At 36.8% G+C, this 17,142-nt stretch overlaps 1 protein-coding gene across 1 annotated transcript in view; it reads left to right on the top strand.

Moving 5' to 3' along the window:
* nop5 (nop5 ribonucleoprotein) overlaps positions 1 to 17,142 on the top strand; it is a 187,123-nt gene that overhangs the window by 38,574 nt on the left and 131,407 nt on the right. Inside the window, exon 3 of the mRNA XM_090387823.1 lies at positions 2,353 to 2,405. Within this exon, the coding sequence (XP_090243949.1) occupies positions 2,353 to 2,405 (53 nt within the window). The remainder of the gene's footprint in view (positions 1 to 2,352; positions 2,406 to 17,142) is intronic.

The following is a 17,142-nucleotide window of genomic DNA, read 5'->3' on the forward strand; positions in this document are numbered from 1 at the left end:
TCCACATGCCATTGTAGAAGTTGACTGCTTAAATGAATTCAAGTCAGAACTAGACAAACATTTGAAGTTAATGAATGGGTGAAATGAGAATTTTTTTTTTTTTTTTTGGCTGATGCAATATAAGCTTGCTTTCTTTCATCGTATGCCTTTACTAATGCTAACCATATAAGAAATTCTGCAAATGCAATAGAAATGAACATGAAACTTGATACAATTGCACAGAATGTTTCAGTTAATGAAGCACGTGTATTGAGAGAATTGTCTCTCTCGTAAACATACATTCGAGTGGCATAAACATTTTGCCCTCGGAAGAGAATCACTGTAAGATGACAAACATCTGTGCCCAGCAAAAATGGTTCAAATGCCATAGTTGATTGAAAAGGTTCAGGAAATTGTTACCAATGACTGCTCCAAATGATTTCAGAAGATTTTGCATTAATAAGTACAGGTAGATCCTGACTTTGAGTTAATTCATCCATAGCGTGCACTTTTGTGTGAATTTAAGAAATTAAAGTGGGAATTTATTTCCCACAGATATATGTGAAAACAGGGGTTACGTTCTCAACAAAACAATAGTTTATGCTTAAAGGATGATTTATTTATTCAAAGAAATGAAACATAGCCTTTAAAATCTAGCAAATTCTAATAATAAAGAAAATATATTAAGTCATACAAATATTAAAGAATGTTTATTCTTCATCATTAACGAATAGATGCATACTCATTGTTGGCTCAGCATTAGTTGTTGGTTTGTTGGAAGTACAAGGAGTTGTCTTCTCCTTCAGAAATTCTTCAAGAGTCATTTGTTTTCAAGACAGTCTTCACTTTTTTTATATAAATTTCATGATAGTGTGCATATGCGTATTTTAAATCTCTAGCAACTTTTCTAGTGCATTTGAATCTTGAATCTTGTGACTCAAATCTCAGTTGCTTTTTTGTGTTGAAAAGCTTCGTCAGTCCCCTTGAGAGTGAAGGAAACGAACAGCAGTTTCAGCTGTTAAATCTTCTACTCCCTCAGCTTCTTTGCATTTTGCCATTTCAAGGAGGTCTGTGTTTGTGAGCTCTCCATTGTGTGCTTGAAACAGATCAGCGATGTCTGTTGTACAATCCTTAAGCTGCAGTTGGTTAGCAATATTAACAGCCGCTCCTGTTTCATTTTGTACAATCTCTGGCCATTCTTGAAATCCTTCAAAATTATCAATAAACTGAGGACAGAGTTTATTCCAAACACCCTTCAAATTTATCCACTTTATGAGGGAGATAAATTTGAAGGGTATTTTGTCTTATCTGTCTTGTCTTATTTCAAATTTTCCCCCCTTAATAAGGAGGATAAATTTGAAATAAGACAAGACAGCAAAAATGAAGAGCAACACAACCACTCTTTGTAATGTCAGTGTGGTAACTGCTTTACGTTATGTGAGTTGGTGAGATGTTTTCGTCTGCCTGAACAAATAAACGCACATATAGTAGTACTGTATTGTATAGCTAACGTTCATAAATACAACATTTCAAACAATGTATAGCTACATACATTGTTTGAAATGTTGTATTTATGAACGTTGAGCAATTAATGTTGATATTTGATACTTGAAAAAAAGAACTCGTAAAGCAGATAATAACAGGATTTGAAGAAAATGAAGGTCTGTGGGTGGTTTGTTCCATATTCATTAACAGATGGTCAATGACCGATGCCAGTTGAACACTGTAGATAACTCATTGAGACCACTGAAAGCATATACAACTTCCTGAATTCAGTTGTTATGGGTGACAAGAGAGATGGTGTTTTTAGTATAAACCTACGGCAAAGTGCGGAGTGGAAGTCAGCCAACTCTCCCAAACCAAAAAAGTTCATGAAGAAAGGTCAAAACCATGCTCATCACTTTTTACGACAGCAAGCGAATTGTGCACAAAGCTCTCATTGCTCAAGCCACAAGGCTCTCATTGTTCGAGTTTTTGGCTAGCAAAAAAAATCTGCATAGTGTCGCATTCACCAGACTTAGCCCCATGTAAATTTTTGTTCCTGAACCTCAAGGCAACACTGAAAGACTTTTTTTTTCCCCTGATGTTGATGCCATTCAGAGAGCTGTGATATGAATATTGAACAGTATACCAGTCATCCCAGTTACTTTGAATAAACCAAGGTTAGTTTAATCATACATTGAATCATTTTTTTTTTAATGGCATCAGTCTCTTTTTTCCAATTGCTACGCTGTATATGTTTGTAGTTAAAAGTTGTGGTCATATTAAGTATAATTTGCACTGTATAATACACTTGAAGATTACTTAAAATACTGTGGGTTTTTTTTTTTTTTTTTTCTTCTATTAATTTATTTATTATTATTATTTTTGTAGCCTCAAGCTGAAACATTTTGAAAAGTTTCAGGATATGACAGAAGCACTTCAAGGTATAGTATAGAAGTTAAAATTTTTGTTTGTGGTTTTCCAGTTTTCTTTGCTTAAACATTCAAAAAAGTTTAATTATTTCTTTTTGAGTTGGTACGTAATTTAAAATATCAATAAATAGTTTGCATTTCATTTAAAATAAATGACCATTGAAATACAAAGAGAAAAAAAATACAATTTTAAAATAATTTTAATAAAATGATAAATTCATATATAGTTTAATACAGTGGTTCCTACAGTGTAGGACATACATTAATTTTTAATTTGTCACCCTGTGATAAAGAATTATTAAACTTGGTTACAACAAAAGCTACTGTAAGAAGTAATGAAGCAAAGATTGTGCAGGCAGTAGTAATTAATAGTACCCATTCCTAACATCAGAAGCATTATTATGAACAAACATCTTTGATAATATGAAGTGCACAGTCAAGAAGGATGTGTGTAAAAGGATTAAAGAAAAATCTTGGAAAAATTTCAGATGAATTGCACAGTTTTGGAAACCAGATAAAGGAAGAGAATTTGGGGAGCTGTGAAGGTTAAATGATTTGATCCCTATATGAATAATTTCAGGAATAATAGACTATCAGAACAAATATTTGTAAGGCCAGAAAATGTAAGGAAGCAAACTTTTCTGCATGAACCAAAAAAAAAATAATAATAATAATTAAAAAACAATAGAATATTAATATTATTCCCATTCCCACAGGGTGACTGTCCAATTCTGCTTCAAATTTTACCAGACTTATTGCCTCTACTATTTTGGGAGGCAACTTATTCCAGTGTTAGGTGACCCATTGCCAGAAGTGAATTTCATGTCATTCATTCTGTTATTCCTCTGGATTTTGTATCCCCCTCCCCTCCAAATAATAATAAGAACCAGGGGGTGGCCCCTGGTTCTTATTTCTCCTGTATGAGCAGATCTTCCTTACCTGGCTTGTCAAACTTTGCAGTCCAAAGGATCAGAAGATTTAAAATATTAGTCTAAGGGAAAGAGGAATGAAATTTAAGTAGTACATTTCATTTTGCACTCTTGCGATGCCAAATCACAGGCCGGGAATGTCCAGATTGGTTACTATACAAGCCTTATGTATGTCATTGGAGAAGAGACTGTAATCAAGTTGTGATCTGAGATACCTAGAGAAAAACTAATATTAACTGTCTGTACCTTGAAGAGTTGTTGGCAAGGAAAAGATCAAGTGTTGTGTGTTTAGTTAGGGGATTTTTGGTGCTCTATTAAATGATCTATAGACTGGTTAGTCTGACTCCGGTGGCAGGAAAAATCGTGGAGGCATTCATTATAAATTCATTATGGGAGGTACCCATAGACTGGAAATGTGCAAATGTGACCCCAATTCACAAAGGAGGATCAAAGGCTGACACAAGTAATTATAGACCTGTGAGCTTAACTTCTGTTCCAGGAAAATTAATGGAGGCACTTGTTAAAGAAGCACTGCAGGATCATTTAGACAAGACTTCAGTTATAGCTCGGACACAGCATGGTTTTGTTAAGGGGAAGTCTTGCCTGACCAATTTGATTGGATATTATGATGCAGTCACAAAAGAACTGGATGCAGGGAATAGCTTTGATATTATACACTTGGATCTTAGAAAGGCTTTTGATACTGTTGCACATGGAAGACTGCTACACAAATTGGAGCAGTGTGACATTAGAGGCAAATTGCTGCTATGGATAAAGGGGTGGTTGAGGGGGAGAAGACAGAGGTGGTAATCAATGGACACTGCTCATCGTGGACTAATGTTATTAGTGGAGTCCCTCAGGGCTCAGTGTTGGGTCCATTATTGTTTTCTGTATTTATAAATAATATTGATGATGGTATATCAAGCTTAATGTCCAAGTTTGCAGACAATACAAAGGTTGGCAGGGTTGTCAAGGACACTACTGACACTATGCTGCTGCAACAGGATCTGGAAAGGTTGAGCAGATGGGCTGAGAGGTGGCAAATGAAGTTTAACATTGACAAATGTAAAGTACTACACATGGGAAACAGCAACCCCAGAGAAACGTATCAACTCTGTGGTACTACACTGACAGTGGTAGAGAATGAAAGGGACTTGGGGGTGGTTGTGCAGGCAGATATGAAGTTCTCTGAGCAGTGCAGACGGGCTGCAAGAGTAGCTCATGGAGTATTGTCAATGATATACAGGAATTTTTCCAGCAGGGATAAGGAAGTGATTATTCCCTTGTATAGGGCAGTGGTCAGGCCACACCTAGAGTACTGTATACAGGTCTGGAGGCCTCATTTCAAGAAGGATGTAGAGCTGCTGGAACGAGTACAGAGAAGGGCAACAAGATTAGTGAATGGAACAAAGGGGTGCTCTTACGAAGAAAGGCTTAAGTTTTGCAAATTACAGTGTCTGGAGACTAGGCACCAGCGAGGTGATCTGATAGAGGTGTATAAAGCCTTGAATGGTTTGAGCATGCTCAATGCTGATGGGATTCTTCCTCTAGCTCAGAATAATCACCTGAGAGGGCGTAAATTCAAATTGAGGAAAGACAGATGTAGGATAGACGTGAGGAAATTTGCCTTTAGCCAGCGGGTGGTTGGTTGGTGGAACAGACTTCCATCCCTTGTAGTGGAGGTTGATAGCCTAAATAAGTTTAAGGCTCGGCTGGACAGGTATTTTGAACGAACAGAGGGGTGAAGTGGAAGTGGGTTTTTTTTTTTGGCTAATGCTGCATAAGCTTGCTTTCTTGCATCAAATGCCTCTACTAATGCTAAAATGCTAATGCTAAATGCAATCCAGGGACATTTAGACAGAAATGGCATTCAGAAGGATAGACAAATGGTTTTGTTAAGGCAAAACCATGTTTAACCTGGTAAGCTATTTTGACACAGTTACTGACAAGCTGGATGTAGGGAACAATTTTGACAGTTTATTTGGATTTTTAGCAAGGCATTTGATCAGTCCCTTGTGAGAGGTTACTATACAAGCTGGACCATGTTGGGATTACTGGCAAGAGTCTAAGGTGGATTGCAGTGTGGCTGCAGGGCAAAAGGTGGAGGGTTGTGATTAATGGATATCCTCCAGATTGGTATAATATCAGAAGTGTCTTCCAAGGGTTCAGTTCTTGGACCGCTGTTGTCTCTGATTTTCATAAATGATGAAGGGATTAGGTGTGATGTAAAGATTGGAAGAGTTGTTAATGATCAGTACTAAGCAGCACTCCTTTAGGATTGACTTGAACAGGCTTCAAGAATGGTCAGAAAAGCAACAGCTATGCTTTAATGTCTTACTCTTAGGGAACAGCAACCCCAAAAATAACATACACTTTGTGGGGTTGAATTAAAAACGTTACAGGAAGAAAGGGATATGTGAAGTTCTGGTGGCCAGAAAAGCCCTTTATGTCCTGTTGATGATTTATCAAACAGTAGAGATGGGAAGCTCACAATCCCACTGTATAAGGCAGTTGTAAGACTGCACGTAGAATACTGTGTCCAGATATGGAGAACTTGTAAAAATAAAAAGATTGAGCCTTTTGAAAGAGTCCAAAGACAGGCAACTTTCATTGTGAGATCAATGAAAGGACAACTGTACAAGGCAAGACTATAGAGCTTGACAATCAGGCACCTTAGAGGGGTCCTGATTGAGGTTTAGGCTTTGAGAGAGGTTAATAAAATGAATAAGACAAAATTTCACTGTTATAAACAATTAGAGAACCGGAGACTGTAAATTCAAATCACAGAGGAAGAGGTTTAGACTAGATTCATAGGAAGTTTTCTTTTAGTCGGTAAGTTGTTGATTACTTGAACAAGTTGCCTTGTCAGGTTGTTCAGTGTTTATTATTTTTTTATTTATTTATTTTTTAGTTATTAGTACAACAAAAAAACTTATGGCTTCCTTGCACTATGTAGTAAATACAAATACTAAATAAACAAGTTGTGTGAGGTCATTAGTAATACAGTAAATTTTGTATATTTGACCTATCAAACAGCTAGTTTTAAACAATAGCCAGTTCATTTTTAATTTGATACAAATTTACCTGTCTGAAATATTTGTAAATATTTAAATGTTTTTATTTTATTCAGTGTGCATCTCATTAATTTTATATTATTGCTGTTCCAAAAGTAGCTGATAGAGATGTCATGCTGATCACGGTTCCATTTGCCAAGTATTATTATTATTACTGGTGAAATGTTTGCATTATTTTTGAGAATACAATGCAGAAACCAGATATTTTTGCATCTGGGGGGAAATATTAAATATGGGCCATATTCTTCAATTGTAGAATTTATTTAGCTATATTATTGTGTGATGCCCCTGACTTTGTTTCACCTGGGACAAGTGCCACACCTACTCTGCCTACTATATGTCTGTCCTATCCATCATGAATGCAAAACATAAATGCAGTTTTAATGAGCAAGGTTGAATTTATTCCTGGGCAAGTTACACAGTTGCCTGTAATATAGAAAATTTCAATAGGTGGGTTAAGGTCATTCACATTGCAATCCCACCCCTTCTCATCAACAAATTGTTGTTCTAAGAAACACAATGCTTACAAAAGTGGTCAGTATCATGATTTATGGGTGAATATGTAGAATGAGAGAGAAACAGGCAACTAACAAAGGACCTACAGCCACATATAAAATTGCTCTTTGCTATGGGGCCCATTGACAACTGCTGATTTGGAATCTGTTTCATTAATTACATTATCACTAGAAAGTAAAAAAAATAGTAATAATAATAAATAAAAATATATGTTGTGTAATCTTGATTTGAAACTTTTTTTTTTTTCCCCTGAACTTCCGCTCTACAACCAGTGAATGGATGTTTTTTCTATACTTTACACCTGCAAAGTATAAATGCACTTCAACTAATGATAAATAAAAGACACTGTAATAAGTAAGCTAAAATATAGAAAAGAATTACAATAACAAAACTTATGAAAGAGTACAATGTAGGTTCATCAAAAGTTTGTATTAAAGCATGGAAACAAGACTTAATGAAGTTTGTAATTGCTATGACACTAAAAAGCCATTAGCTAAGAGGCATATTTTTTTATGTTTAGTTCAAACCCCAACTATTAGAAGGTGCATTGATCCTTGGTCCAATGCTAATTGAGAAGACCAAGGACTTTTTGAGCATAATAGGGTTTTTTTTTTATTTTTTTATTTATTTATTAAGACAATAATAAATTTTGTTACTTGGGGATTATTCATTGGCAGTATTAGGCTAAATCTCCCTATATCCTCTCAGCCCCATTAAGGTCCGATGTAAGCTGGAAGGTCAAATTTTTATGGTAATAAAAGCTTCAGCGTCTTTGCCATCTGGAACCATAAACAAAAAATTTAAGTTAAGAGTTGTGAATATTAAAATTACTTCACTGCTAGGAAAATTGGCCTGGGAAAAATAAAATTATGAGTTATTTGTTAAGTTTGAAGAATAATAGATGCCATAGATAAATTAGACATTTATCTGTGGACGAGATTTGAATTAGAATTCTGACACAAAATATCAGAGCAGTCATATGTACAACTACCAACTTTAAAGTGTAAGAAATCGTTTAGAACAATGATATGGGTAATTGTTGATGCAACTGATAATTGAGCAAATTAATCCTTCCAGTCAAAATTGATTCTACAAACTAAGTCACACTTTTTCTTTCAGTAACGGGGCTTAGCCGATTGTAGCTAGAAATAGACATTATTACTGAGATTTGAACTGAGGGGGCTGAATTCCTTATGTAGATGAGGTAAAATTTTGGATGAAGCCGTGAAATTTTTAGATATGCTACACACGTAGCAAGGTGTACCCAGCTACTTAACATAACATGGCCTTGACAGTGTTCTCCACATACATACATACTACAGGTCGACCATCACTAATCCGGCAGATTGGGACCTGTGCGGGTACCGGATCACCGGTGGTTACTTTAGCACATACAGTTTACCAAACAGCTAACCACCTCATTCTACCTTTAACACGTTAAAGGCCAAGCTAGTTTAAGAAAAAAATTCCCCAAGGGTCAAAAAATATTTAGCAAATAATTTGATTAGTAATTCTAAAATAAATATTGTAATATCAGTGTTGTCGTTTTTTCGCTTAAAATATCAAAAAAAAAAAAAAGTATTTTTTTTATGTCGTATATATGTGGCCCGGTAGGTTACTTTGTCTCGAGAAGCTGTGTCGGGCAGATACATGTAACGCAATTACAGCATACATATGAAGGTGTTTGTGATTGATTTATTGCACGCGTGGCGAGCGCTGCAATAAAACACTCTTAAACATCACAATAAGTTTGTCAGTGTTGTTAGGGATTTTGTAAAAACAAGTTCGTTAGCACGCTGTATTATCCATCATATTGTGTTGTGTTTTTTCTGCAAGTTTGTACAAGTGTGTTGTAAAAAAAAATATATCTAAAAAGGAATGGCTAAAAGAAAATTACTAAAATAAGAGGACCTTAGAGAAATTGCTGGAATTTACAATTAAGCAGAGTCAAACTTCTCACACACACACCGCTGTTGAGTTTTTTTCAGAAGTTCAACTTTATCTGTTATGGACAATGTATGCTGTTTGCATTTTACACCACAAGAGGCACTTTCTTTATGCATTGGAACCATCCATGGTTGGGGCTAAATATGAGCAGGTTATAATAATAAATGCAGAAAAACAAGTGTGAGTGGCTTGCCGGTGTTTACGAATTTGCGCCAACAGCTGATGCTGCAACCAATGCCACCAAAACAGTAGCGGCAAGTCTGTTTTCACCGACCCAGGAAATTTTTAAAATTACGTTCGCGGGATTTTTATGTCCGAATTAGTTGTGGAACCGGATTAGTGATGGTCAACCTGTATTTGTAATCCTTCCACTCACAGCTACTTCAGAGTAGGGGCAGTGAGATTATACAATAGATCAGTGGTTTTCAACCTTTTTGGCTAAGGTCCCCCCCGGAAGTTAGGCAAGGACTTCAGGTACCCCATAAGGTCGTTGGAATGAATGCTATAGAATGCTAAATAAAGGGCATTTTTTGGTTTTTTGCATGCGTGTGCTGTAGTGGTAATAGTATTTGCCCTACAGTGCAAGGAAGCGACAGGCTTTTGCTACACTGACAAAAAAAAAACACCAAGTATATAAGAAAATACAAATTATATACTTCCCTCCTCACACAGGTAACTATCCAGTTGACATTTGAATTTATTCAAAACTGTCGGCCTCAACTACTTGCTGGGGCAACTTGTTCCAGCAACCAATAACTCACTGGCTAAAAGGAGAATTCCTACAATCTAATCTAAACCTCAACATCTGTAATTTAAATTTAAAGCTGCTAGTTATGGAATTCTTTATAACAGTGAAAATTCCACCTTCATTCATTTTACTAATCCCTCTCAGAGCCTTATAAACCTCAATCAGGTCACCAGTGAGATGCCTAGTCTCCAGGCTCTGTAGTCCACATACTCGAAGTCTTTCCTCATACAGTCGTCCTTTTGCCAATCTCACCATTCAAGTTGCTCATCTTTGGACCCTTTCAAGAAGCTTAATGTCTTTTTTCAGATGAAGTCTCCTTACTTCATCTGAAATAATTGCCTTATACAGTGGGATTATGACCTCCCTATCTCAACAGGATATTGTTCAATAAAGCATTCATAGGACACCATGGGCTTTCCTGGATACCTGTTTACACTGTAATTCCCAGATCCCTCCACTAAATGTTTTTAATTCAACCCCACCAAAAAAAAAGTGTATTGATGGGGTTGAATTAAACTTATTTGGTGGTTGCTATCCCCCAACTCCATAAGACCTTGCATTTAGCAGCATTAAAACGTATCTGCTACTACTATGACCATCTTTGAAGTCCCTGCAAGTCATCCCAAAGGAGTGCTGCTTGGCACTGATCATTAACAACTCTATCAATCTTTACGTTGTTTGCAAATTTTACATCATGCCGTCTGTCCCTTTGTTGATCTCATTTATAAAAATGAGAAATACCAATGATCCAAGAACCGATCCTTCAAGGGCCCCATTCCTGATGTTACACCAAACTGAACATTATCCATTAATCACAACCTGCAGCCACCCAGCAATTTATTTTAGAATCTTACCAGTAATCCCTCAGGATTACTGGTAAGATTCCTTCACCCTGTTGAAGCTTAAACAGTAACCTCTCATGAGGGCCAGAGTCAAGTGCTTTGTTAAAATCCAAATAAACTATGTTGAAATTGTTACCTAAATCCAACTTATGATTTTCCCTTAACAAAGCCATGTTTGTGTGTTCTTCAGAATGCCATATCTATTTAAATTCCCTAAATTGCACTCATTGCTTCTAAGATTTTTCCTACCACTGAAGTCAGACTAGCCAGTGGGTAGTTACCAACTTAACTCTTAGAACTGCTTTTATGTATGGACAATACATTGGCACTTCTCTGTTCCAAAGGAATCTACCCTGAGTCCAAAGATGCCCTCATAATTAGCATCAATAGTTCAATACACTCCCTCAAAACTACAGGGTACCTATACCAGCAGCTCCAGAAGACAAGACTTTACTTGCCTTCATACTCCAGTTTTTCTAATGAACAGTCATCTGTAATTATGGCATCACTAATTTCATATGGCTAAACCCCACTCGCACAGCCACTTTTTGCAATGAAGGATTTTTTGTCAGTAAAGAACAATGCAAGGTACCTATTCAACTCATCCTCAACATCAGCAGTGTTATCTAAGACTTTCTCACACCCAGTGCCCAAGAGTCCAGTCTGATCAGCTTTCTTCTTTGTTGTATTCACATATGTGAAAAATTCCTTGTCTACTTTCTTTGCTCTTTTAGCCAATGCTTTTTGATTTGCAGCCTTGACCTCCCTGAACTTATTTGTGGTACTATTACAGAACAACTTGTACCCGTTGTAGGCTTCGGTACTTTTCATCGCTCTGTAACTGTCCCATGCTATCTTTTTCTTTTTTCTATTTGATCAGCCAGCCAGCTCTGCAGTCATCCATTTCAGCCTCCTTCTCTTGCGATATTTTCTTAAAGGTATGTATGTGTTCGTGGCTTTTGTAATTTTCGATTTAAAAGTTTTCCTTAATTCAAATGTATTCACCATCTCTTGTCAATCCGCCCAATTCACAGTTGCCATATAACGCCTTAACTGTCAAAGTCCCCTCTTCTGAAGTTAAAACCCTTGCCTTTACCTTTAAGTACTGGAACATCTTCCAACTGATGATTGCTTGATCACTTCTGATAATGGCTCTTGTACTTTAAGTCCTGTGATGTCATCTGATTTGTTAGTAATGATGTCAAGAATATTCTCACCCCTAGTACTTTCTCCAACATCCTGGTACAAATAATAATCATTTAGTTTATTTTAAAAAGTTTTTTTCCCAATGTGAGTTACCCTACCACTTATTCCAATCAATGTGAGACAGATTAAAGTCACCTATAATAAGACATTCATGCTTGCTTGCCCAATCCATCTGTCGATTACTCCCACTCTCATTGTTCCTTTGCTTCCAACTAATTCATACCACAGATTCTATGCTGGCAGATGTAACTTCAGGCTCAGCAAAAGCTCTTTTTGTGTTCAGGCTGCTTTTGATAAGAAGCTTGGCCCTTCTATCTTTCCTAAATATATTTAAAATAAATAAATGCACAAGGCATAATACTTTAAGAGTTTGGTATCTATATAATATCGGTGTTTAAATACACCATAGATAACTCTTAATAAACTACAAAGTAGTTGTTGTAGGCATCATTTGCTCTTTCTCATATTGTGCTCTGCCTTCACGACGAGTTGCCATGATATTGCACTACTTCGAATAAGTAACTCTTCACTAATAGAGAAGACTATTGTTACTTATTCTCAGTTGAGTACCACCACCCAGACAGCACTGTTTCACGGCTATTGGCCGATCATCAGTGGGTGGGCAGGTACCCTAAATATATTATACATACCTAGTGGAACTTGCCATTGCCAATTTCTGGGTGGCACCACATTTCTGTTAGCCCTATTATATCAGCATTAGTTATCCTAACGAGGAGTTCAGGTTTGACCATTTTATTGAAAACACTGCTGACATTACTCTAGACACATTTGAGACTAAGTAAGTCTTCTATAGTTTACTACCTGAACCCCTTGAAGTTATTTGGGTTTGTATCCCAATCTTTATCATCCCCCTCATTTGAAACATTGCTACCTTCAGAACCTCTTATCAATCTTGGCTGTTGTGGCAACAAACAAGGATTCATAAGTTGAGTACAGGATTACTTTGACCCATATCATCAGATAAATGCTGATCTAAATTGCCCTTCTCCATAACTAGCAGTTTCCCCGAACCCATAGAGTATCCTCAATGATACTGGCATAAACCCTTGCACCACCTTTGTTGAAATGAATACCATCTCTACAAAATAGATTCCTACTGCCTACAAATGTGGGCCATGCTCATAAAAATTTCCTCCCTAGAGCCTTGCAGATTCCCTCAGGTCTCGGCATCCACAAGGCATATAATTCCTCCTATTGTGTATGGGCACTTTTTTTTTTTTTTTTTTTTTTCTGGCTGATGCTGCATAAGCTCATACACTTGCTTTCTTGCATCACATGCCACTACTACTAATTACATACACATCTGGCATAACTTGCTGCATTTTTTCAGCATAGTCCTATATTTATCCAACAGATGGTCAGGTCATGTGTTATAGTAAAACTAAAAAATAATTGCTACTCTTAAAATTTTAAACTAAAAAAAAAGTAATTATTACTGACTCCAAATTAAGAAATATAAAATATACAGGAGACCATCAAAAATCTGAACAAGCCAGCATTTATTTATTTTATGCTGGTGCCATAAAATAATTGCAGTAAGCGCCGGTTATTGTGATCACATTTGCAAATTGAATTTTGATTCTATTAAATGGCAATTCTAATAAATGAAAATCTGAGGAATTTAATCCAATGAAGATATCAAGCACAAATTTATACTTTTATTACTCTACCAATTAACAAAATTAAATCTTTGATAGACGTCAAGTGTGGGAAGGAAGAAGCGGCCCAAGCAAAATTAAGCAGTTATTTGTTGGAAATAACATTCCTGTAAAATTGATGGCAGAGGTAATCAATACACAGGCTGCCGCATAGGGAAGGGGTCAAGAAGCGGCCCAGGCAAAATTGATGGCAGAAATAATCCATACACAGGCTGCCGCAGAAGGAAGGAGTCAAGGAGAAGTGGCCCAGGCAAAATTAAGTAGATATTTGTTGGAAATGAATTCCTGTAAAATTGCTGGCGGAGATAATCCATACACAGGCTGCTGCGTCGGGAAGGGGTCGGGTGAAGGAAGCACAAAGGGTGCCTGAATTATCAAGCCCTGGCTGAATTTTTCTTGTCACCATATACAGTACTGTACAAGCTTATGAAATGTTAGCCCCTGGCCTTTGGCCATGATGGGACAGTTGCAGCCCTATTTACATCTGTCTATATTTGTATTTATCGTGTAGTTGCAATAAAGATCTCTCTCTCATGGCCCAAATGCCACTAACCATTGTGGATTGAAGTGTGTGCTGCCCTACAGTTTATGGTCATTGTCAGTCTAACAATTGGCTTGTGCAAGCCGGCTCCAGCACACAACTGGATATAAAACGAAGAGAAGATTCTGAACATTTATTTACAGTTTTATTTTACCATATTGTAGTTATGCCGTCTTTTTTTAAAAGGAAGCAGAAATTTTTACCAATTGAATCGAAGTTGAGATTTTAAACAGCCTTTCAAAGGGAGAAAGCGGATTTTAGTTAAATTTTACGAGGTTGGAAAGTCAACCATTACAGAAATTAAAAACAACAAGGAAACAATTTTAAAATTCACATCGAAACTTAATCAGATGGCGCAAAAAAAGAAAGAAAAACTATGAGAACAGCTAACAACCCATCCCTCGAAAATGGCATTTATTTATGGTTCACACAGAGACGAAGTTTAGGTGAACCCGTATCTGGACCTTTGTTGTGTGAAAAGCTGCTGGATTTCAAAAAAAAAAATTTGACGGTCCCTCAGATTTTAAAGCCAATGCTAAAGCAGGCTGGCTAAAAAAAACTTTAAATCACAGCACAGCATTAGAGAAGTTCACATTGAAGGGGAAATTTTATCTTGTGATTTTGCTGCAGTGGAATCGTTTTTAAAAAAAGCTTATCAATCTTATGGTAAGTGAAGAATATTCCAAATCCTGGAAGTCACTGCCTCAGATCTCTTGCATCTTGCCGTGAAACAGCTGTTTCTGGGTTTAAAGTGAGTGAAGAGCGAATTACAGCTATGGTTTGCGCTAATACTAATGGGATTCGTGCCTTGCCATTGATGTTGATAGGAAAATCAAAGAAACCCTGTTGTTTTAAAAATGTCTCCTGCCTTCCTGTGAGTTATAAAGCCCAAAAAATGCATAGATGAACTCAGGAGTGTTTACCGATCGATTTACCAACTATTTTATCCCGAATGTCAAGAAGTATCATAAATGAGAAGACAAAATGGTGAAGGTTTTGTTTATCCTAGACAATTTTTTTTTTTATGGAAACCCCAAACATGAAAAGTATCAAAACCTATAGTACTTAGTACTGTGCATGAGTTGAAAGAGAAGTATGGGGGGGGGGGATGCCGGAAACTTTGCTCTAGAGACTAAACATGGGTTTCACCACTTCAAGCCTTCAATAAGCAAAGTGGTGGTATTGCACCGGTCGATGAGAGTCATCTACCACTCTTAGTCAATGCACCATCACATCCTTTGATGAAAACATTAAACAAAATAGATGACAGATTCACGGTCATGTTTCTTCCACCAAATATTTCCTCACTCCTCCAACTGATGGACCAGGGAGTCATCGAAAAGTTGAAGAGGATCTAAATAAAACAAGTCTTGCATCGTGTACTTTTAGCAGAAAACAACGAAGAAAGCATTGTAGCTTTTTCGAAAAAGCTCAGTCTCAAGGACAGCTGTTACATGGACATAGCTGACGTGCGGGAATCGCTCACTGTGCATGATTTAAAGAAGAAAAAAATTTTTTTTTAAATACTGTGGCCTATTGCAGAAGAAACAATAGGGGATGAGCAGAATCGAACTGAAGGAGATCGACAAATACTGAATGAAATGGTCAGCTTGTTTCAGTCTATCCCTGGGTTTGAAGATTGTGATGCTACAAGGTTTCCTGTTTTAAATGAAAACGAAATTGTGAATGTGGAAGAAACTGAAGCTCATGAAAATGATATGGATGAGATGAAGAAAATTATGTCAACACTGGGCCTACGCATGTTGAGGCATTTGCTGTGCTAGAGACTGTGATAGCTTGGTAAGAGCAACAAGCTGAATGTTGTCCAACTCATCTACTCTTGCTGAAAAGAGTGAGCGATCTGGCAGCAAAGAAACAAAGTTCGAAAATGGTGCAGGAAAAAAAATGTGATTATTTTCATTAAATGCCTACAAATATGTGTTATTGAAAGTTCCATTTGTTTTGTTACCTATGAATAAAAATATGTAAGTACAACTTAGTCCTTTTATTAAAACCCTTTATTTTTAATGGATTTTAATAAAAACCTTTATTAAACCTTTTTTTTTTTTTTTTTTTTTGTCAAGTCTCCAGACAGTTTGAGTTCAGAAATCCAAACTATACCCCGTCCCTAATTGGGACCGGGTGTAGTTTGGATTATTGACACTACTGTACTTGTTGACACAGATTTTTAGTGACTTTGCTGAAATTAGGTGTCAAAGCTGATAATTCACAGCAAGTGTCTGCTGAAGCTTCAAGTCTGTTGCCCTTTTTTGATTTTCTCTCGCAGTATTTGGCAAACCCATGTTCACCTAGATAAATTGTCAGAATTGGTAAAGGTTTACCAACTTCTTTATCTGCTACATTAGGGAAAGAGTCCAACAAACTAGCCCAAATGAAGACATTGGAACACAAAACTTTTTTGGAGTGATGTGTCACAATAGGTATCAATAAGTTCTTTTCTGGTTGGGATTTAATGGAGTCGTTTTTTTTTTTTTTTTTTTCAAGAAAGGGTTAGCTCCTCATCATCAGCCATTTTCAATCCATTGCAGGGGATGAAGGCCTCTTCCAGCAACTTTCCAGTTCCTTTTGTTTTGTGCAATTACCGTCCATTTACTACGCACAAATTCATGAATTTCATCTGTCCATCTCCGTTATTGTCTTCCAGGTTTTCTTCCAACTCCTCTTGGGTATCATTCTGTTATTTTCTAAGTCCACCTGTCATCATGTCTTCAAGCTATGTGGCCTCCCTAAGACCATTTTAGTTTTGATAAGAATGTGCTTTACTTGAGTTTGCTGCCTATCATCCATGTGTTTCTCTTATCTAACATACATACCAACTAAGAAATATTGTCCAAGGTTTAGGCCTAAATGCATGTCAGATGAACTAATGAGACATACGGCAAAGAAGAAAATGCATGAGATACATATAAATTAATGGGCTGACATGGAAGCCTATGATAGATATAAGTTGGTCTGTAACCAAGTCACAAAGGAGATTAGGCAGGCAAAGGCAGATTATGAGAAATCTTATGCAAAGGATGCAAGGAAACACAACAAAGGGTTCTTTACCTGTGTAAACTCTAGAAGAAAAGGGACGTATCGGATTGGTCCACAGGGTATCAATGGTTCAACTGTTGATGATCCTGCTCAGGTGACTAGCAAACTAAATGAGTATTTTGCTTCTACATTCACACGAGTAGTTATTCAGGGAGGGGAATGCCAGAGGTGAGATAATTCGTTCCATTTTTTGCTGTTTAGTTCTCAGCT

Source organism: Mastigoproctus giganteus, chromosome 13, assembly GCF_048544385.1.
Source record: "Mastigoproctus giganteus isolate SK-2022 chromosome 13, ASM4854438v1, whole genome shotgun sequence".
Lineage (NCBI taxonomy): Eukaryota > Metazoa > Arthropoda > Arachnida > Uropygi > Thelyphonidae > Mastigoproctus > Mastigoproctus giganteus.